This window comes from Ammospiza nelsoni, chromosome 4 (assembly GCF_027579445.1).
Source record: "Ammospiza nelsoni isolate bAmmNel1 chromosome 4, bAmmNel1.pri, whole genome shotgun sequence".
Classification (NCBI taxonomy): Eukaryota; Metazoa; Chordata; class Aves; order Passeriformes; family Passerellidae; genus Ammospiza; species Ammospiza nelsoni.
The window spans coordinates 66,165,550-66,188,630 of NC_080636.1; the positions used below are offsets into that span (position 1 = coordinate 66,165,550).

At 45.0% G+C, this 23,081-nt stretch overlaps 2 protein-coding genes across 2 annotated transcripts; both read right to left on the reverse strand.

Moving 5' to 3' along the window:
• Positions 1-583: 583 nt before the first annotated feature.
• Positions 584-2,951, reverse strand: LOC132072722 (E3 ubiquitin-protein ligase RNF4-like). Its single transcript, XM_059471212.1, has 4 exons — positions 2,943-2,951; positions 2,519-2,660; positions 1,663-1,757; positions 584-815 (listed from the first exon to the last, which is right to left on the reverse strand). The coding sequence occupies exons 1-4, from the start codon at positions 2,949-2,951 to the stop codon at positions 630-632; spliced, it is 432 nt and encodes a 143-aa protein (XP_059327195.1). The 3' UTR covers positions 584-629.
• A 4,005-nt stretch (positions 2,952-6,956) lies between these two features.
• On the reverse strand, positions 6,957-14,368 carry LOC132072724 (uncharacterized). The gene is made up of 10 exons (XM_059471213.1): positions 14,279-14,368; positions 13,656-13,759; positions 13,089-13,253; positions 12,621-12,690; positions 12,020-12,123; positions 11,473-11,527; positions 10,540-10,660; positions 9,047-9,194; positions 7,442-7,496; positions 6,957-7,160 (listed from the first exon to the last, which is right to left on the reverse strand). The coding sequence occupies exons 1-10, from the start codon at positions 14,366-14,368 to the stop codon at positions 7,011-7,013; spliced, it is 1,062 nt and encodes a 353-aa protein (XP_059327196.1). The 3' UTR covers positions 6,957-7,010.
• Positions 14,369-23,081: the final 8,713 nt, after the last annotated feature.

Below are 23,081 nucleotides of genomic sequence, written 5' to 3' on the forward strand. Positions count from 1 at the left end.
ACTTAATGCTAGAACTACAAAGGACACACAGATCTGCCGGTGCCATCCTGGAAAGGGCTTCTCCCTCTATGGACACCACCAAGAATGGACTTGGAGGGATGTTCAAGCTGGAGCCTCCCAGCAAGGGCTGTGTTTCCAGCCAGCTGCCAGTGGCACCCACCTCAAAGAACTGAGTTGTACAGCTCCCCTTTTGTCCCTTCCCCTCCCACAGACCAGAAAGGACAAGAACATGTGGATCCTCACCTCTGAGTCCTCATCTGACCAAAATGGATGTTCAATAGTAAATCGCAGCCTATCACTGGAGAGAGCAGAACCAGGAGAACATGCAGCCATTTATTTCACTAGGCACCAAAGGTTACCAACAAAGAAAATGTTGGCACTTAAAACATCCCCTATTCTGACTCAGCAACATGCCAGCCCAGAAATACAATCATTCCAAGAATTTTGATGGACGGCAAGCATTTCAGTGTGGCCAGCCAGTCTCTTACATTCCATGTTAGATGGACAGCTTCTAAGAAGCCAAGGCTTCACAAACACAGAAGAAAGGCTTCTGCTGGATTTTGCTGGGTTTATTTCAATTCTCTTCCAGGCAGGCCACTACATCCCAGGTCTGAAGTACTTGCACAGAGCTAGGCAGAACCCAAAAGCTTGGCAAAAACCTCTTTCAACCACTTATCTGAAATTACTGTTTTGATAGACACTTTCACATACCCATCATCTTCTATTGGTTCCTCTTCATCATTCCTTGCCAGTGGCTCAACAGAATTCTCTGATGCTCTGGAAAGATGAGGCTGCTGCTGGCTCTGCTCCCTCTCCTGAAATGGGGTAGAAATGGAGGCACTTAAGGAACTGCCTGAACACTCTGCTCCCTGCTTCCCTTTTTCAGTTCCCTAATTGGATTTCGGATGGAGCCATTTCTTCCTCTCTTTCTCCCCCATACTGGCAATTTCACCTGTAATAGCCTAAACACTTCTTAGCATGTGAACAACTACTGAGGAGGAAAAACCCCATACCCAAACGTGCTCTTGTGTTTGGTGCACGCGGAGCTGGGTCTTGAAAATCGGGTTGTAGAATTTGAGGCCTTTTCTTTGCAAAGGTTCAAGAACAGCCCGGTCAGGATAAAACTGCCATGCTGTTTGCTGCATGTTTCTGTTTTGCACAGCAGCAGTGGCATCCCAAATTTGAGCTGATACACTGCACTGTGGGCTGGATCCAAGCATGTTCTTTTAAGATAGTAGGGGAAAAATTAAAAAAAGACCAAATGTGAACCTTTTAAAGACTTCTTGGAATAAGAAACCAAATTAATGCATAGCAACCAGTCAGCTGCAGTTGCCTTTTACAGCTCAATGAATGAGATTCCTTATACTGATGTTGCAGGTAAAACAACTTCTTACTTAGGAAGTCAAAGACTTCCTGTGCTCTCCTTTAAATCACGGAAGCAACAACCTCTTTTAGGATGTTCACCCACACTCTGCAAGCACTTCTCAGTCATGCTGATGTGTTCAGGAGTGTGTTTGGGGCTGACTGGGAACTGTGTCTAAAGTGATAAATCAGAGCCTTCTTTCAACATTTGAGGCCAGAGTACTCGGTAATGTTCCAGAAGACAGGCAAGCAAACTAATTTGAAAGGAAGATGGAGAGGGGTGTGCCCTTCACTACTTACCACAGGAGACTCATTGTCACTGATAGTGATGACTTCAGCCTCAGAAGATTCACCTGGGAGATCTCTGATGTTGTCGCCTGTGAGATCTATCACTTCTTCACCAGTTGAAAAAGAAAAAAGAGTTGAGATCAGAGATTACGAAGGAATTAGGTGGGCTGCCACTCTAGAACTGGCTGTGGTTGGATTCATTGTGCCCTCGGTCTCTTTGTTTAGGAATGTGTGTATCATTCCACTCAAACTTTGCCCTCAACAGTCCACAGGGAGCATTGCCAGCCCTGTCCCTCTGAAGGGACAAAAAAGGAGGAAGAGCAGCTGAGCTCCTCCAAACTTCTGATGAATGACAACAGCATCTGTTGGATGACAACAGGATGTTCACATCAACAGATTAGTTATTTCATATAGGGGAATGTTTAGCACACAGTGCAAAAAAATAACCCCAACCAACACTAGAGGGGATACCAATTTCATGGTACCATCCTGTAGGTTGGTTCCTTGAAGGAGGGGGCACACCTAATGACAGGCTTCCCTCATCTTCATCCAGCTTGGAAGATCCCAAACTCAGTGTGCCACCCTCCGCTGAGGCAGCTGCAGTGACTGCCAGCTCATCAGAACACACAGTCAGGGCTTTGAGCAGCACTTGAGCACCTTTGCTACACAGCTCCTCTCCCACTAGCTGCCAGTGTATCGAGCTCAGTAACACCAAAACAGTTGTCAGAAGGCTTGCTGTTTGGGGATCCCATTCCAGGTGCTTCCTCAATCCCAAGGTTTCCCTTCCTCCCCAGTAAAGGGCCTAGAAACTGGCAAAAGCACATGGCCAGATTTTCTTCAACCCTCCAGAAGCAGTTTCTGTTCTCACCAGGCTCAAAGGCAGGTGCACCACTTTCCTCAAGGTCTCTTGGCTCGGTCTGCGAAGTTCCACCTGCGCTGGAGGGCAGCAGCCTGCTCCGTTTCCGAGCTGGTCTGGAACCAACTGCTCCTCCAGGGCGCTTTCGCTGACGCTGACAGGGAACAAAACCTGAGCACTTTCTGTGGCACAAATCTTAACACGGCCCTCGGTTTTTCCAACACCAATGACAGCACACAAGGATACAGAAAACTCTTCTGCAAAGGCTGGAATACACACCAAATGGTGCTATGGGCCATTCCCACCTGAGCACATCACATCAGGGAAAAGACATCACCCCTCATCTCCCACAAGCCGCCTCCCCAAGATCGAGCCTGTCCCAATGGCTTGAGAATGAGGAGACCAGTTCCCAATTCCAGCAGCTTGCAGCTCACACCGTAAGCATTTCTGAACTACTGCTAACAGCCACAGAGATTAAAAACCTTCACTATTCCAGAATGTCAAGTTACATGAAGTTTTCAAAGATTCCTCTGCATTTGCCATGAACTCTTGAAATGTTTTCTAGAAGTACCCTGGAAAATGTTTTAAGAATCAGATTTCCATTGAGTAGCAAAGTACTTACTGAGCTCATGGTGGTTTCTGATCAAAAACCACCAGCAGAATAAGTGAGGCAAACACCAAAAGGAACGTCAGGGATGTGATCAATCCCTTTGGTTCCTTCAGGCAGCCCACTGCAGATTTGTTGGAGTGACAGAAAACTGCTCTTCCAAACCTACCAGAAAAGCAGAGGGGAGATTATCTATTTGGAATGCCAGTTTTCTTGAACACCCCCATGTCCCAAGACTCCCATTCCTGAGTCCCCACTTCCTGTCCAAAGACAGAGGGGAATCCGTGACTCTGGTACTTGAGCCCACCTGCAGCCCATCCACCCATCCTGCAGCCCAGCCCAGCCCCTGAGCATCAGAAGCCTTGCCAAGAATCGCCTGCCCTCACCTGTACAGTCAGTGCAGAGTTTGGCTCGCAAATGTCAGCAAATCGCTCTCTATTCCCAGCCGGGATGGAGAAGACGGATGCTCCACGTCTGCTGCGCAGCAGAGAATCCGTCAACTGGCTCAACAGAGTCCATGCCAACAGAACCTTGGAAGTGGGAGTGCCCCTGGCAACCAGGGGCAACATTCCATGCCCGGGTAACGGGTGTCCGCTCTGCCCACCCGTGGAGTTCCAGAGCGCCATGGAGGCACCTCAACCATCACCTGCTGCTGCTGCCACCCACCAGATCAGGGTGCTCAGGGCCCTGCCCAGCCTGGCCTGGAAAGTTCCAGGGCATCCACAGTTTCTCTGGGCAGCCTGTTCCAATATCTCACTGAACATCTGGTTCCAATCTCCCCCTTCTAATCTAAAGCCCTTCCCTTCCCCATCACTTCTGCCCCCTTAAGGCACTGCAAGGCCTCAGTGAGGCCTCCCCGGCCCCTGCTCCTCCCCAGGCTGGACAGCCCCAGCTCTCCCAGCCTGGCTGCAGAGCATGGCTGCTCCAGGCCTGCACACATCCCCACGGCCTCCTCCAGCCCCACTTCACAGGCCCATCCTGCTGCTGCTACTGGGCACAGCTCTACAGGCACATCCTGCTGCTGCTGCTGGGCACAGCTCCACAGGCACATCCTGCTGCTGCTGCTGGGCACAGCTCTACAGGCACATCCTGCTGCTGCTGCTGGGCACAGCTCCACAGGCACATCCTGCTGCTGCTGCTGCTGGGCACGGCCGGGCACAGCTCCGCACGTGGGGCCTCAGGGGCAGAGCAGGGACAGAGCTGCACCTCCCACTGCCCTCAGCCTGAGCTACCCGAGCATCACTGGAGCCTTCTGTGGCTAAAGAAACCCCAACAAACCACACATCCCCAAATCAGAAATAAATTTAAACCCTTCCTTAACCCTCCTCCTCCAGGTTTATTAGTCTGTTGCTGCTTTAACTCTTATCAGAGTGTTTTAACTTTAACCCTAGTAAATAGCAATTAAAACAAAATCCAAGTTTGTTGGGTTTTTTCATAACTGAGGAAAAGATCTAAGCATTCAGATCCTTATTTCAAGTCTCTGAAGTCTTGACATTTTCAGGTCTTCAACTACGCCTCTAACCAGAACTTCCCAGGAGGGCTGAGGAGTTTTGCTCTGCTCCCAGGGACAGCACCTTCCTCCTGAGGCCCTGCTCTGCTATGGAAGGTGACACAGCAGAAGAAGCAGAATTACTGCTCACTTTTCCTTCCAGCCACTCTGCCATGGGACCTGTGTTCAGAAGGATGGGCTGGGGCTCCGGAGAGCAGCAGGGTACCCATCTCAGCCCTGCCAGGTGCAGGGCTGCTCCTCAGGCCCTGGTCCTGCTGGGTGCTCTGTGCTGTGGGGAGAATGGTGGGAATTGACCCAGTGCTGTGGAGAGCACAAGGACTTGTTCAACTCATGCTCTACCTGAGGAGGCTCATTTCTTACAAAAGTTTCTCTGTTATTACAATCCCTTTGTAATATCCTTTTGGGTAATTATCCTTTTTTAATCCAAAATTATCCTTTTTGGGTAATTGACTCCATGGTGAGTGTTGAAGAATGGGAGGGATGACTTTTCCATTTTTTGAAAAATCCCAAAGGAGATTTAACACTTTATATAAAAATGCTAAGATGCTAAAGCAATTCCCAACATACATTTAATATATATCAATAATTAGGCACCTTGTATGACTCCCAAAGCACTGGTTATGAGAAATGAACCACGTAAATATGCTTTCTTTCTGGTCTGGCTTTTCAAAGTTCAAAAACTCCACTTCTCCTAAGCATACAGATCAATGATGAAATGAGCTGAAAATGTGCTACTCCTTCTGGTGACATCTGTGCTCCAAGACTGATACCAATCCTTCAACTCTTCAGTTACTTTCTGCTCTTTGGTACATTCCTAGATCAATCCTTTCTAAAAATTGTATCCATATTTTTACACAAGGAAAGGGTTAATTATTACCCATATACCAAAATGTTCAAAGAAAATTGCCTCAGTTTATGCTGCTGAGCCATACTAACATCTGTTTAAACCTATTGTAAAATCAGCTCAGTGCCATTTCATTGCAGGTTAACTTAAGATCCAACTTACTTTACCATGAATGCTTTTCTGAAATGCTCCTTTTACTGACAATACCTGGCCTTGCATGTCACCTAGGAATACAGCTTTGAGAAAGACAATTTAGACAATTTAGAATGACATTTCTGCTTACTGTCATTGCATCCACCAAGTAGCTAAAAGTCTAGCAAAAATGAGGAACAGAAAACATTGCTCTAACTTTGTGGCCATCCTGTAAGTACATGATTTTATTTGTATCTGTTGAAGGAATATCTTTGAGTAATTTTGACAACTCAAGTAGTTTTTCTTAAAAACAAAAATCAAAAGATCACCTTATCAGGCTAATACTAATGTTTTCATTTTTTTATTAAGGTCAAGCCACACAGCAATTAGGGGGTACAATGTTTATTACTACCTCTGCCTAAATATGGTGATATTTAGGCATCTTGAGATATGACTGAGGAAGCAGATAAATAGCGCACTAAAGACCAAAATTTAAAAAAACAAAATAAAGGATACATGTCCACACAGATGACCAACTTTTAACACACAGAGGCCCTCAGTTCAGTTTGGTCATCTGAGTTTTCTGTTTCATGGTACAATGAAATTACTGTTGCATTTTTTAGCTGAGATCTGCCTTTGCCTCTTTATTACTTTTGCATAACAGAATAAATTTTTTCCCTCTCTTATGTCCCGTTAATTTATTTCTGGACAATTGCATTTCTCTTCAGTGGAACTTAGGATGGTACAGCTGTAATTGAAGCAACTGGAGCTACAACACACTTGTACTGCCAACAGCTCAAAGTCAGTAACCAACTACATGCATTCAAAAACACATTCCTTCAAAAGCCTCCAGATTCTAATTCTAATGAAACCTTACAACACTCAAAGCAGCAGTTTGTTAATGTACCAGTTATTCTCAAAGAACCTTGCTCTCTTTGGATGTGTGTACAACCTGCTACTCTTTCTATCTTCTGAGCAATGAAATCAGGACACGTTCACCAAAGCGTGCACCAGAGTCTGCCCTGAGCAATCGGATCCCTCTCACCTCAAGCAGGCCCTGTGTCTTTTTCCCCGTACAACACACGCTGGCCACAAGAACTACAAAGCTTGTGGCTTTAGCGCATTGCCCCCAAATCAACGACTACAGGGAGAGGAAAAGAACAAGCTTCTGACTGCTCCAACCAAGAGCCTTATTCCCACCTGTTAGACAACATCTTTAGACAACATCTCTGCCTATCAGCACAGTCCAACACAGAAGAGCAGACACACTATATTTAAAGCAGTCAAAACTTTATTTAACATTGAATTAATAAAAAATTAAACTATAAACCGGAAGAACTATATACATAAAGAAACAAGTCTCTACACTGCCTATAGTCCAAGGTCCATCTGAGTCGGTCCTGAGAAGCACTCATAAATAAATCTTAATATGTTCTCCTGCATAATGTTCCAGCCTGCAGATTGGGCACACGTGACCAGTCTTCAGGGCAATAGGGAGGCACTCGCTGCAGAAGACATGGCCACACAGGGTTGCCACAAGCTGTCGTCCATGTTGCATAATCTGGAGGAAAGAAAATCACAACAGGTATTGAGAGGAAAGAATTTGACTTTGCTGCTCTATTGGCACCCCAGGCTCTATTTAGAGACTAATGAGGGACCCACAGATGTGCCAGTGCCATCTTGGCAAAGGCTTCTCCCTCTACATTCACCATCAAGAAGTGACTTGTGGAGCTTCACAGCAAGGGCTGTGCTTCCAGCCTGCTGACCACAGCACCCCACATCACCCAAGTGACTTGTGCAGCTCCCCTTCTGGCTTTCTCCTCATCTCAGGTGGATCCTTACCTCTGAGTAAAATTCCAGGCAAATGGGACACTTAATGACAACTCTTTGCTGCGCACTGGAGGAAATAGAAGTAGAAAGAACAGGCAGCTTTTAAGATCAGCACATTTCAAAGGTTATTGATACAGCAAATCTCACACAATCATGCAACTGCACTGACTAGCCATGACACATCTCCTCTGAAGAACCCTGCTGTCTTTAAGACTCTGTGTGCTGCATTTAATGAGGATTTGGATCTCCCTGTCCTGAGGGAAAGGGTGTCCTGCTTGTCACCAGGAGAAAGGTGCAGTCAGTCACCCTGCCCTGGGATTTGAAGTAACAGCAGTCTCTAGCACTGGCCAGTTTCTGTATGGCAACTTTGACTTCCAGCAGGTCATCAGTAAGAGCCTTGTAACTACAGCATCCAGCTGTCCTCTGGGAACTCTTCACCCCAGAATATTCATTCCAGGACCCAGTTCTAAACTACAGAGTTACACGGCTCTGGCAAGATCCAGCCCTGGGAAGGAGCTTTTGGACAATTTTAAATGCTGCAGCACTGAGCTCTTTCAGCCTTACCTAAACAGAGCAGTTACATTCAGTAACTGAGAGGCTTGAGACTGAAGGAACAAAATATTCCTTTTGTTATATTAACCAAGTGGTGGGATTTGTTCTCCAACAGATTTAACAACCAAAACTTAAACATCTACAAATTCATTGGCAAAATGCATGATGGTTTAGAATAGTAGAAGCCCTTTAGTGGCACATTTAAGGCCTGACACCTAAAAGTTCCATACTCAAGTTCTCTCCTATATTGCCTTCCCAAAACGTTCAAAGCACACCAATTACATTAAAACCTGTGCATTTCCTTCCACCCCAAAACACCACTTTAGAAAAGCTTATAGATAATTCTCATGTTCTTTGTCTTCCCTAGTGAAACAGACACCTGGTTTCATTTAATCAGTCTAATGAATTGCATCTTTCTTATCCTGATGGAGTGCTCCTACAGCAGGACTTCCCTGTTTCTCTGCAGAATGGGGATTTTACTGTGAAGGCATCCAACTTCAACTGCAAGATCTCCACCACAGGAGGAAACAAATCAGGGCTTGTGACATCCAGCACTGGCCATAAAAGCATGACCTCCACAGATGCCTGTGTACAAGTCTACCTTGGGAAGAAAGGCTCCAGCTCCAGGAGAAAGGCACCAAGCTGGCACCATTCCAGCAGGGAATTTCTGCTGGAATTTGCCCAGCTGCTGCCTGCCAGTTCCATGATGCCAAGCTCAATTGATAACAACAGAAGCATTTCCATATCTAACATCACTACCAGAGCTTGCCAGAAAAAGCAAATACTGAGCTATGGCCTGTGACCAATCCCCTTTCCTTGCCATACCCCCACACTCATCTCTCAGGTTCTGTGCAAAGTTGTACATTTGCTCTGGGCTGCCTTTTTCTCCCAAAATGCAAATGGTATCATTTGATCATCATACAACACGGGAGAAGGAGGGAAATCCATAGAGTGTGGGAAGGCCTCAAAGATAAACCAGGCACAGCAGAATAACTTAGTGCTACACAGAAAAGAAAGAAAGGCACAGAAAGGCTCTGTGTTTGGTAGGGCAGGAGCCATACATACTCTGAACTTTCAGTGTCCTCCTCCTCTGCTCCCTGTTCTGCAGGGGCTGAGTCAGCCACAGGGGCATCATTAGCTCCTGTTCCATTACCAGAGTCATCCACCTGTTCCTGGCTGTTCAGTGTAACATTTCTCCTTTCTTGTTCATGCACTGTAATGTAATTTTCAGAAGTTAGATCTATTATGCTCTCTCTCCCTGGAGCTACCCTTGAAATGAGTTATATAAATAGTCAGCAAACAATCCTAAACAAGCTTCTTTCCCAAATACTAAGGCTGGACTTGTCCAGACATTGTGACCCCTCTGCTACAATACAAGACAACACAAAATATTTGCTCTGTTCAGCCCACACACAGCTAAAAAGGTGACATAAGGGATTCCAGGACAATCCATGGAAACTATAAAATTACTTGAAGCAGCATGCCCTTAGAAATTGTCATCATCTTCCTCTTTCCTTAAGATAATTTGAGAATGGAGTTATAAGTGATGCAAAATGCAGAATATGTAAAAGATTTCTGAAGGAAGGATGCTCTTTGTATTCACATGTTGTTAGATCATTGTATCCTTTAGAGCCAAATTAGCTGGAAGGGAGATTTATTCCATTAAATAGACAACAACTCACAAACAAGATCTAAGTGATGCCCATGGGCAAATTCCTTGTTGGTAGAATTACCTTGTTAAGGTTCAGGGCTTGACATGCTTCAAGGAGCTCAGACCCAGGGAAGGATTAACAAAGCTTGGGGAGAAGGATGCCCACTGAAAGTGGACACAAAGAATGCAGAATTGAGGGGCCACTTGGACATCTGGCACAACTCTCAAGATAAGGAAGAAACTAAGAAACCCAACTCTCCTGACATCAGCTCTGACTGGTAAAAAGTAATTCCTGCAGGGGGAGATTGTGACCACCAATTCATGGAGCAGCAACTCAAGAAACTCCCCAGCCCAAAAGAAGAGGGAGACTGAGCAATGCACTGAGTGGACTAATTACAGTGAGAAGTGAGACAATCCCTAACCAAAAGAAGACAGAATACTAGCTAAGAGGATAACCTTGTCACTTGCAACCAATTACAGCTAGTTTCTTGTTTGTTTAAATTTATGAATAATAGAAGTTATTTTGATAGTGGGTGTGTCTGATCTGTGAAATATCACTGAGCACCCAGACTGGTGAAACACTGAAGCAAACAACCAATGTCTCTCTCAAGTGTATCATTATTTACCTGTTGCACCCCAGCAACAAGTCCATTTTTTGTGCACAACATATTGACCAAGTTACAGGGAGACCCATTTCTAATGGCCTGGCCTGTAACAGCCAAAGGGTGAAGAAATCCTGTTTGCTCTTGCAGTCTCAGAAACCGCAGGCAACAATGACCTCAGCAACTCCAGTGTCCATGTCACACTAATCAAACACCAATCAGTTAAAATTGCAGAAAGGGTTACCACAATAAAGTTCCTTCTGCATAAGTGTTCAGCTACCACTTTTCTTGCAGGGATTTCCCACTGAGACTGACAGAGGCCATCACACGCACATTGCGTCCGTTCTCTGAAACACTGGCCAGAGGCTTTAGCCCTGTGCTTTGCCTTTTGCCAAAATGCAGTTTCAATCCCTGCTGCTCGACTTTCTTGGAAGAGAACACCAAAAAATAACTATTACCTTTTAGATAAAAGTACATTACCAACTGTAAAACATCAACTCACCTTCCGGAAGCTTCAGTCAATGCACATGGGAAGGGAGAGAAAAGAAGATACAATTAGATTTGGTGAGGCCACTGGTGCTTCACACAAGCCTCAATGCAGAAAGCAGTTAAAGCAGGGGAGGTGAGCAAGGGTCGGGTACCACCCTCTATGTTTGGCTAAGAGCATTCAAAGCAGTAGCACAAAGAGCTGCTGCCCGGAAAAACAAAGAAGTGGGTGCTGCTGATTCTGCTCTCATTGCTCCAACAGGGTAGAAATAGAGGCAGCTTAGGAACCCCCTGAACACCCTCCTCCCTGGTCCCCTGTTCCTGTTCCCTATTCAGATTTGACCTGAATCTGTTTCTTTCCCTTGTTCTCCCCAAAACTGGCAAATTCTGCTATGATAACCTTAACACTTCATGTTAGCTGTATAGCTGCTGAACAGGCAGGCATTGGGAGTAAAGAATTCCAGTTTGCTGCTCTATTAGCACCAGGCAAACTGGACTTGGAGTATGTGCAATCTGCTATTTTATGCTAGAACTACAAAGGACACACAGATCTGCCGGTGCCATCCTCGAAAGGGCTTCTCCCTTTATGGACACCACCAAAAATGGACTTGGACGGATGTTCAAGTTGGAGCCTCCCAGCCAGGCCTGTGCTTCCAGCCAGCTGCCCACCTCAAAGAACTGAGTTGTGCAGCTCCCCTTATGTCCCTTTCCCTCCCACAAATCAGAAATTACAACAATATGAGGATCCTCACCTCTGCATTGTCATCCTCCCAATGTGGAGGACTAACAAGACTTCTTAGTCGTTCACTAGAGGGAACAGAAGCAGGAAAACATGCAGCTGTCAATTTCACAGACCACACAGGGTTACCAACAAAATATATAAGTGAAGAAATTTAAAGAACCCCTTGTTCTGATTTAGTAACATCCCAGCCCAGAAACACAATCAAGTGGAAGAACTTTTATGTACTGCAAGCATTTCAGGCTATCACAATCCATAATGCAAGAAACATTTAATAATGACTTCCTGACAGAGAGGAAATGTTTCTTCAGGATTTTACTGGTTTTTATGTTTGGTTTGTTTGGTTTTTTTTTGCTTTTTTTTTTTGTGTCATTTGTTGCTGCTGTTGTTGTTGTTTGGTTGGTTGGTTTTTCTTTCTTACTTCTTTTCCAGACAGGCCACTATGTTTCAAGCCAGAATTCTCCAAACAGAATCAAGTAGAACCCAAAAGATTGGTAAAAACCTCAATCTACCGTGCATCAGAAATTTCACTTTGGAGAGGCTCTTTATCTGTCACGTACAATTCTATATCTCGTGGTTCCATTAGAAGGTTGAACGGCACTAATTCGACTGAATCCTCTGTTGACGTCGAATGAAGTGAGTACTGCTGGCTCCCTTCCCAGTCCTGCAGTGGGGTAAAAATGGAGACAGAGTAGGAACCGCTTGAAGCCACTCCATCCTGCCTTCCTGTTTCAGTTCCCTGACTAGATTTGAGCTATAACCTTTTCTTTCCCTTGCTAGCCTAAACAATTCATGTTGCAAGAACGGGTGCCGAGAAACAGAAACCACAAGCACAGGAATTTGGGGCAGAAAGGTTCGTTGCTCTATTGGCACCAGCAAACTGGATTTGCGTATCTGCAGTCTGTCAATCAAAGAATAGAACTACAAGGAACACACAGATCTGCCAGTGCCATCCTGACAAAGGCTTCTCCTTCTCTGGACACCACCAAGAAAGGACTTGGATGAATGGGCAAGTTGGAGCTTCCCAGCAAGGGCTGTGCTTACAGTCAGCTGCCTGTGGCATCCCACCTCAAACAACTGAGTTGTGCAGCTCCCCCTCTGTCTCCTGCCCTCCCACAAAGCAGACAGGACAAGAACAGGTGATAAGAACATGATGCTTACATCTGTAATGTCATCCTGCCATGTCGGAGGACTCTCAAAACGGTCTGGCCATTCATCAGAGTCAATAGAACTAGAAGAAAATGCTGCTATCAATTTCACAGACCACACAGGGCTTCCAAGACATACAATTGCAAAAATAGAAATAACCCCTTGGTCTGATTTATCAACATCCCAGCCCAGAAACAAAATCAAGTGCAAGAGCTTCTATGTACTGCAAGCATTTCAGTGCAATCCATAACGTAAGAAACTTTCAATAATGACTTCCTAAATGGAGAAGAAAGATTTCTCCAGGATTTTGCTGTGTTTTTAGGGGTTTTGTTCCTATTAGTTCCCTTCCAGACAGGCCACTATGGTACAAATCAGATCCCATTACAAAGAGTCAAGCAGAATCCAACAGTTTGGCAAAAATCCTGTGTCCACCATATATCAGAAATTACACTTTGGAGAGACTCTCCATCAGTCACATACTCATTGTTATCTATTGATTCCTCTTCATTGTCACTCGCCCGCAGCTCAGCTGAACTCTCTGCCTCTCTGGAGCCAAGTGGGTGCTGCTGGCTCTGCTCCCTGTCCTGCACCTGAGAGTTGTCACCCTCCCTCATTGGAAGACTAGCAGGACCTGCTGTCTGTGCACTAGAGGAACCAGAAAGAGCATGCAGCCATTTGAGCACAGAACCAATAATTTCACTGCAGACAGAGAGATAGCAACACGTAACACTTATTCAGATTTAGCAACATCCCAGCCTGGCTCCACAAGTGTTCCCCAAGCTGCTATGTGCTGCAAGCATTTCAGCATATATCGAGCCACACTGTAACAAATATTCAGCCATGACTTCATGAAAAGAAAGGCTGAAGCAAGATTTTGCTTTTTATTCTTTTTTTGGACACTTTTACTTACTTCTCTGCCAGACAGGCCACTATATTCCAGGTCTGAAGCTTCTGCACAGACTTCAGCAGAACCCAGCAGCTTGGAAAAATGTCTTCCTACCATGTATCAGAAATTGGAATTTAGAGAGACATTTTACTCTCACATACCCATCATTATCTCTTGGTTCCTCTTCGTCACGAGTTGCCACTGGACCAGCTGAATTCTCTGCTGCTCTGGACAGCTGTGAGTGCTGCTGGTTCTGCTCCCTGGCCTGCAGTGGGGTAAAAATTAAGAGAGAGTAGGAACCACTCAAAACAACTCCATCCTACTTCCCTGTATCAGTTCCCTGACTGGATTTGGGCTGGAAGCTTTTCTTTCCCTTGTTAGCCCCAAGAAGGGCAACTTCTGCAGTCAAAGCCCTAAACACTTCATGTTGGACGAATGGCCACTGAGAATAGGAACCACAACAGGCATTGGGAGTAAAGAATTCCAGTTTGCTGCTCTATTGGCACCAGGCAAACTGGACTTGGAGTATGTGCAATCTGCTACTTAATGCTAGAACTACAAAGGACACACAGATCTGCCGGTGCCATCCTGGAAAGGGCTTCTCCCTCTATGGACACCACCAAGAATGGACTTGGAGGGATGTTCAAGCTGGAGCCTCCCAGCAAGGGCTGTGTTTCCAGCCAGCTGCCAGTGGCACCCACCTCAAAGAACTGAGTTGTGCAGCTCCCCTTTTGTCCCTTCCCCTCCCACAGACCAGAAAGGACAAGAACATGTGGATCCTCACCTCTGAGTCCTCATCTGACCAAAATGGATGTTCAATAGTAAATCGCAGCCTATCACTGGAGAGAGCAGAACCAGGAGAACATGCAGCCATTTATTTCACTAGGCACCAAAGGTTACCAACAAAGAAAATGTTGGCACTTAAAACATCCCCTATTCTGACTCAGCAACATGCCAGCCCAGAAATACAATCATTCCAAGAATTTTGATGGACGGCAAGCATTTCAGTGTGGCCAGCCAGTCTCTTACATTCCATGTTAGATGGACAGCTTCTAAGAAGCCAAGGCTTCACAAACACAGAAGAAAGGCTTCTGCTGGATTTTGCTGGGTTTATTTCAATTCTCTTCCAGGCAGGCCACTACATCCCAGGTCTGAAGTACTTGCACAGAGCTAGGCAGAACCCAAAAGCTTGGCAAAAACCTCTTTCAACCACTTATCTGAAATTACTGTTTTGATAGACACTTTCACATACCCATCATCTTCTATTGGTTCCTCTTCATCATTCCTTGCCAGTGGCTCAACAGAATTCTCTGATGCTCTGGAAAGATGAGGCTGCTGCTGGCTCTGCTCCCTCTCCTGAAATGGGGTAGAAATGGAGGCACTTAAGGGACTGCCTGAACACTCTGCTCCCTGCTTCCCTTTTTCAGTTCCCTAATTGGATTTCGGATGGAGCCATTTCTTCCTCTCTTTCTCCCCCATACTGGCAATTTCACCTGTAATAGCCTAAACACTTCTTAGCATGTGAACAACTACTGAGGAGGAAAAACCCCATACCCAAACGTGCTCTTGTGTTTGGTGCACGCGGAGCTGGGTCTTGAAAATCGGGTTGTAGAATTTGAGGCCTTTTCTTTGCAAAGGTTCAAGAACAGCCCGGTCAGGATAAAACTGCCATGCTGTTTGCTGCTTGTTTCTGTTTTGCACAGCAGCAGTGGCATCCCAAATTTGAGCTGATACACTGCACTGTGGGCTAGATCCAAGCATGTTCTTTTAAGATAGTAGGGAAAAAATGAAAATAGACCAAATGTGAACCTTTTAAAGACTTCTTGGAATAAGAAACCAAATTAATGCATAGCAACCAGTCAGCTGCAGTTGCCTTTTACAGCTCAATGAATGAGATTCCTTATACTGATGTTGCAGGTAAAACAACTTCTTACTTAGGAAGTCAAAGACTTCCTGTGCTCTCCTTTAAATCACGGAAGCAACAACCTCTTTTAGGATGTTCACCCACACTCTGCAAGCACTTCTCAGTCATGCTGATGTGTTCAGGAGTGTGTTTGGGGCTGACTGGGAACTGTGTCTAAAGTGATAAATCAGAGCCTTCTTTCAACATTTGAGGCCAGAGTACTCGGTAATGTTCCAGAAGACAGGCAAGCAAACTAATTTGAAAGGAAGATGGAGAGGAGTGTGCCCTTCACTACTTACCACGGGAGACTCATTGTCACTGATGGTGATGACTTCTGGCTCTGAAGATTCATCAGTGAGATCTATGAATTCTCCACCAGCTGAAAAGAGAGAACATTAGAACCAAGGTCAGAGATTGCAAAGGAATGAAAAGGGCAGCCACGGTAGAACAGGCTGTGGTGGGATTCATTGTGCCCTCGGTCTCTTTGTTTAGGAATGTGTGTAACATTCCACTCAAGCTTTTCCCTCAACAGTCCACAGGGAGCATTGCCAGCCCTGTCCCTCTGAAGGGACAAAAAAGGAGGAAGAGCAGCTGAGCTCCTCCAAACTTCTGATGAATGACAACAGCTTACAGGATGTTCACATCAACAGATTTTTCATTTCATATAGGGATTTGTTTAGCACACAGGGCAAAAAAATAACCCCAACCAACACTAGAAGGGGATACCAATTTCATGGTACCATCCTGTAGGTTGGTTCCTTGAAGGAGGGGGCACACCTAATGACAGGCTTCCCTCATCTTCATCCAGCTTGGGAGATCCCAAACTCAGCGTGCCACCCTCCTCTGAGGCAGCTGCAGTGACTGCCAGCTCATCAGAACACACAGTCAGGGCTTTGAGCAGCACTTGAGCACCTTTGCTACACAGCTCCTCTCCCACTAGCTGCCAGTGTATCGAGCTCAGTAACACCAAAACAGTTGTCAGAAGGCTTGCTGTTTGGGGATCCCATTCCAGGTGCTTCCTCAATCCCAAGGTTTCCCTTCCTCCCCAGTAAAGGGCCTAGAAACTGGCAAAAGCACATGGCCAGATTTTCTTCAACCCTCCAGAAGCAGTTTCTGTTCTCACCAGGCTCAAAGGCAGGTGCACCACTTTCCTCAAGGTCTCTTGGCTCGGTCTGCGAAGTTCCACCTGCGCTGGAGGGCAGCAGCCTGCTCCGTTTCCAAGCTGGTCTGGAATCAACTGCTCCTCCAGGGCGCTTTCGCTGACGCTGACAGGGAACAAAGCCTGAGCACTTTCTGTGGCACAAATCTTAACACGGCCCTCGGTTTTTCCAACACCAATGACAGCACACAAGGATACAGAAAACTCTTCTGCAAAGGCTGGAATACACACCAAATGGTGCTATGGGCCATTCCCACCTGAGCACATCACATCAGGGAAAAGACATCACCCCTCATCTCCCACAAGCCGCCTCCCCAAGATCGAGCCTGTCCCAATGGCTTGAGAATGAAGAGACCAGTTCCCAATTCCAGCAGCTTGCAGCTCACACCGTAAGCATTTCTGAACTACTGCTAACAGCCACAGAGATTAAAAACCTTCACTATTCCAGAATGTCAAGTTACATGAAGTTTTCAAAGATTCCTCTGCATTTGCCATGAACTCTTGAAATGTTTTCTAGAAGTACCCTGGAAAATGTTTTAAGAATCAGATTTCCATTGAGTAGCAAAGTACTTACTGAGCTCATGGTGGTTTCTGATCAAAAACCACCAGCAGAATAAGTGAGGCAAACACCAAAAGGAACGTCAGGGATGTGATCAATCCCTTTGGTTCCTTCAGGCAGCCCACTGCAGATTTGTTGGAGTGACAGAAAACTGCTCTTCCAAACCTACCAGAAAAGCAGAGGGGAGATTATCTATTTGGAATGCCAGTTTTCTTGAACACCCCCATGTCCCAAGACTCCCATTCCTGAGTCCCCACTTCCTGTCCAAAGACAGAGGGGAATCCGTGACTCTGGTACTTGAGCCCACCTGCAGCCCATCCACCCATCCTGCAGCCCAGCCCAGCCCCTGAGCATCAGAAGCCTTGCCAAGAATCGCCTGCCCTCACCTGTACAGTCAGTGCAGAGTTTGGCTCGCAAATGTCAGCAAATCGCTCTCTATTCCCAGCCGGGATGGAGAAGACGGATGCTCCACGTCTGCTGCGCAGCAGAGAATCCGTCAACTGGCTCAACAGAGTCCATGCCAACAGAACCTTGGAAGTGGGAGTGCCCCTGGCAACCAGGGGCAACATTCCATGCCCGGGTAACGGGTGTCCGCTCTGCCCACCCGTGGAGTTCCAGAGCGCCATGGAGGCACCTCAACCATCACCTGCTGCTGCTGCCACCCACCAGATCCGGGTGCTCAGGGCCCTGCCCAGCCTGGCCTGGAAAGTTCCAGGGCATCCACAGTTTCTCTGGGCAGCCTGTTCCAATATCTCACTGCCCTCACAGCTCTTCTTAACATCTGATCCCAATCTCCCCCTTCTGATCTAAAGCCCTTCCCTTCCCAATCACTCTCTGCCCACTTTGGACACTGCAAGGCCTCAGTGAGGCCTCCCCGGCCCCTGCTCCTCCCCAGGCTGGACAGCCCCAGCTCTCCCAGCCTGGCTGCAGAGCATGGCTGCTCCAGGCCTGCACACATCCCCACGGCCTCCTCCAGCCCCACTTCACAGGCCCATCCTGCTGTTGCTACTGGGCTCAGCTCCACAGGCCCATCCTGCTGCTGGGCACAGCTCCACAGGCACATCCTGCTGCTGCTGCTGGGCACAGCTCCACAGGCACATCCTGCTGCTGCTGCTGGGCACAGCTCCACAGGCCCATCCTGCTGCTGCTGCTGCTGGGCACGGCCGGGCACAGCTCCGCACGTGGGGCCTCAGGGGCAGAGCAGGGACAGAGCTGCACCTCCCACTGCCCTCAGCCTGAGCTACCCGAGCATCACTGGAGCCTTCTGTGGCTAAAGAAACCCCAACAAACCACACATCCCCAAATCAGAAATAAATTTAAACCCTTCCTTAACCCTCCTCCTCCAGGTTTATTAGTCTGTTGCTGCTTTAACTCTTATCAGAGTGTTTTAATTTTAACCCTAGTAAATAGCAATTAAAACAAAATCCAAGTTTGTTGGGTTTTTTCATAACTGAGGAAAAGATCTAAGCATTCAGATCCTTATTTCAAGTCTCTGAAGTCTTGACATTTTCAGGTCTTCAACTACTCCTCTAACCAGAACTTCCCAGGAGGGCTGAGGAGTTTTGCTCTGCTCCCAGGGACAGCACCTTCCTCCTGAGGCCCTGCTCTGCTATGGAAGGTGACACAGCAGAAGAAGCAGAATTACTGCTCACTTTTCCTTCCAGCCACTCTGCCATGGGACCTGTGTTCAGAAGGATGGGCTGGGGCTCCGGAGAGCAGCAGGGTACCCATCTCAGCCCTGCCAGGTGCAGGGCTGCTCCTCAGGCCCTGGTCCTGCTGGGTGCTCTGTGCTGTGGGGAGAATGGTGGGAATTGACCCAGTGCTGTGGAGAGCACAAGGACTTGTTCAACTCATGCTCTACCTGAGGAGGCTCATTTCTTACAAAAGTTTCTCTGTTATTACAATCCCTCCTTTTGGGTAATTGACTCCATGGTGAGTGTTGAAGAATGGGAGGGATGACTTTTCCATTTTTTGAAAAATCCCAAAGGCAATTTAACACTTCATATAAAAATGCTAACATGCTAAAGCAATTCCAAACATACATTTAATATATTAATAATTAAGCACCTTGTATGACTCCCAAAGCACTGGTTATGAGAAATGAAGCATGCAAATGTACTCTGTCTCTCTGGTCTGGGCTTTCAAAGTTCAAAAACCCCACTTCTCCTATGCCTACAGATCAATGATGAAATTATGTGTTTGGCAATTTCCCCAAATCCCCAAATTCCCTTTGTGGGTGTGCACCATATACTCCTTGGAGGAATTTGCACAGGAGTCATTGCTGTGCCATCTGTAATCTGAAAACACGTCCCTGCCTTTCTCCACATGGCTTTGTTAAAAACTGCCCTGTTCAACACAGCAGGGCTGGGTCAGCTGTGGTGGTGCTTTGTGCACACATTCAGCTTTCTACCTCCACACAGGTCTTAAACTGAGTCCAAAGTATATGAAGGAGGAATCCTGACTGTGAAAATGCCAGTGGGGTTCCTGCGTCCCTGGGGTAAGCAGGTGTGACTTTCTGTACTCATCCTTCCTCTAGGAGAATAAAATTAAAACGTGTCACCCTATATTTTCCTGAACTGCACCAGGTGATCTGATAATAGACCTGATAATATTGCAGCTGACATAGGTGTGGGTCAGAAGAGGAGAGAAAGATCTTTGTTTTGCACTTGGAAACAAAGTTGTCTGAATGCAGCTTTCCAAACCTTGTTGTGGATTGCAGAAATAAGGTGACATCTAGATCCAGAAACATCTGATTAAAAATATTCCAGACTCTTTCCCCATCTATTAAATCAGGACACCTTAAACTGGTTTACTGTGCCAGTTTTGGACACTGTCATTAGGATTCAGCTGCAGTGCAAAGACAATGCACTAACCTTAGTTGAGTTGCAGCCATTAAGCACATACTTCTATTTCCCATATCTGTATCTGACATAAAAAAAATAGTTATCTTGGCCCTGTGTGTCGGAAGCAGCAGTAATTAATGTATAGACAGCATACTTGGTAAAGCAAAATAAGGAAAAGGTAAGGGCTAAAATTACTACAGGAAAAATTTCAGGTATTTAATGTTGGGAAGAAACCCTAACATTTTATAATTATGGATCAAATAATCTCACAGCTATCAGAGGTCTCTTTCCAACAGAGCAGATGAATACTTGGAGTCTGTGTTTTGTAAGAGAAAACAGGAGACATTATTCCCACATTACCAAGGGGGAAAAACAAGACTGAAAGAACTTCACCTTGCCAAGGGATGGCACGTGCCTGTCATGGGGACAGGGAGAGCAGCCATCCAAGGCACACTCCTGTTTTGCTCTGCAGGTTTCATGCCCAGGAAAACACATTTCAGGTCTGAAGTCCTGCAGGTGAGACAGAAAACGGGGGAAATTGTAACAGCTGATCATCTTTTTAGAGGCTAATACTGGGATAATGTTAACTCCTCTCCTTTTATTGTTTAAATTGCAATTTATTATAAAACTATCCTCAGCACCCTCCTCTATTTTGAAAATTCAAGTATTTTCTTAAATTCACTATGAGAAGACTGCAGAGAAGAGTACTTCTTTACTCATGCAATTTCTAATTAAATAAAAGCTACAACCAAAGAAAATTAAGCTGCTTTCAGTTTTTCAGTCTTTGTATAGAATCTTAATATATTATTGACTTAGAAAATTGAATTTCTTTTAATGATAGTTGTAGTAAGCTGAAACTTGCTAAGCACAAGCTACTGAACTGAAACCTTGGTAGCCACATAGTTAAAGTGCAGGTCTGAGCATGGAAAGTTCAGAGGTTTTCTTCTTTTTTATTTGGGGCATGTAAGTAACACTAGACATATCGACAGGTAAATTTATTTCAATTTTGTTTAAAAAATGGTAATAAAACCACAGGAACTTAGACTGAGATTGTACATGAGGATTTTGTTATGACAAGCAAATGGTCCAAGGCAAGAGCACTGAAAGTAGTACTTGATTATGCTTAAAGGAAAATGTGCTTTTTCTTCAGCTGACAACTGGGTGCCAAGACCAAAACTAATGCTTCACCTCTTCAGTTACTTTTTGGTAATCAGTGCTTTTCTAGGCCAATAATTTCTAAAAATTATACACACACACACACACACACACACACATTTAAAGAGTTAATTACTAACCCTATGCCAAAATTTTAAAAGAAAATCACAGCTTATGGTGTTGAGCCATACCAACATCTGTTTAAAACTATTGTAAAATCAGCTCAGTGTCATTTCACTGCAGGTTACTTAAACTTACTTGACCATAAATGGTTTCTTTAAATGCTTTTTTCGATGAGAACACCTGGCATTGCAAGTCACCTAGCAATACAGCTTTTAGAAAGACATTTCTGCTTACTGCCATTGCATCCACCAAGTAGCTAAAAGTCTAGAAAAGATGACCAGAAAACATTGGCCTAAAATTTATGGCCACCCTATAAGTAAATAATTTTATGTGTATTTCTCTAAGGATTATCTTTGAGTAATTTTGACCACTAGAGTAGGTTCCATCAACAGCAAAAATCAAAAGATGGCTTTATCAGAATAATAGTAACATTTTACCTTTTTTTGTTTAGGTCAAGCCACATAAAAATTAGGCAGCACAATGAACCTACTAGGAATGTCCTTTGTTTATTACTACCCCTGCCTAAATACAGCCATTTCAAGATCTCTTGAAAAATGGCTGAAGAAGCAGATAAATAACAGAATGAAGAATAAAATGAAAAACCAAAAGTAAGGATACATGTCCACACAGATGACTAACTTTTAACATGGCTTGGTCATCTGTTTCCTGTTACAAGGTTACATTTGCCAGCATTACAGGCTACAAGGGAAACATAAAAGAAAACTTTCAAGATAATGGAAAATCATGACTATGCTAGGACAGCAATTTTTTCAGCCTATAGCTGGTCCCAATGGGCCAGACAAATGAAAAACACAAACAGTATTTGGAGATGCACCTTGGACATCAAGATAGCTCCTTGAATAACTAGCTGCTAGAACACCAGTTGTTCACTCACAGGACCACACTGTCTACTCACCTTGTTTAGGCTATTTTAGGCTCTATTAATTCCATACCATTTATGTATACAGAAACATAGGGCAAAGTAACATGCCTAAAAATTAATATAATTGAGTTCATCTTTCAGAAAGTACATGCCACAGTTTAGCGATTTAATCTGTGGTGAATTACGTATTATCTCTTGCTGCAAATCTTGATTTTTATGCTTTTTTTTAATCTGCTTCTCTTCAGTTTTCAATAAACATCAGTTCATCTGAAGTATAGTTCAGGCTTTACTAGTCATAGTAACATAATTCCATCCTTGGACATGAGAAAGATTCTGTTCTCCTGAGAAGAAACCAGAGCCCATTGATGCCAACAGCAACAAGCTCACACCAGTATCACAAATGGAATGCAGCCTCACTAATCCTGTAACCCATTAAGATGATAGATATTGTGAGATGCCATTAAAATATTCCTGATTTTGGGAAGGAAAAAAATTTGTCATAAACTCACTTTGTATAGTTCGGCTCATCCAAGAAAAAATGGGATGTCATCATGCATATAAACACAGCACTACTTCTGCTGTTTTTTCCCTTGCTTCTATAAATTTTTTTCTTCCTGTGAAGCCTATTTCTTTGTGGGGTAGCAGATACAAAATAATTTACTTAAGTCACAAGTAAAGCAACACCTGTGGGAAGCTGTCATTAAGATGAAAGCAGGTACTTTAATGAAATAGGAAACAGAGATTGGTATTTGGATTCTTGCTTGACTTTACCTGTTTTTCTAGACCATCTGAAGCACCTAATAAACACTTGGTCATCTGTCCAAATAAGGTTCCTTTTCCACCTCTCTTTTTAAGAAATCCTGGTTTTGCCTGTTAAAAAAACCATTTTTATCTTTTATCCAGTAGCACACATGTTCTCTGTTGTAGACCCTAAATGTATTCCTTCTTTACAGGTAGATCCA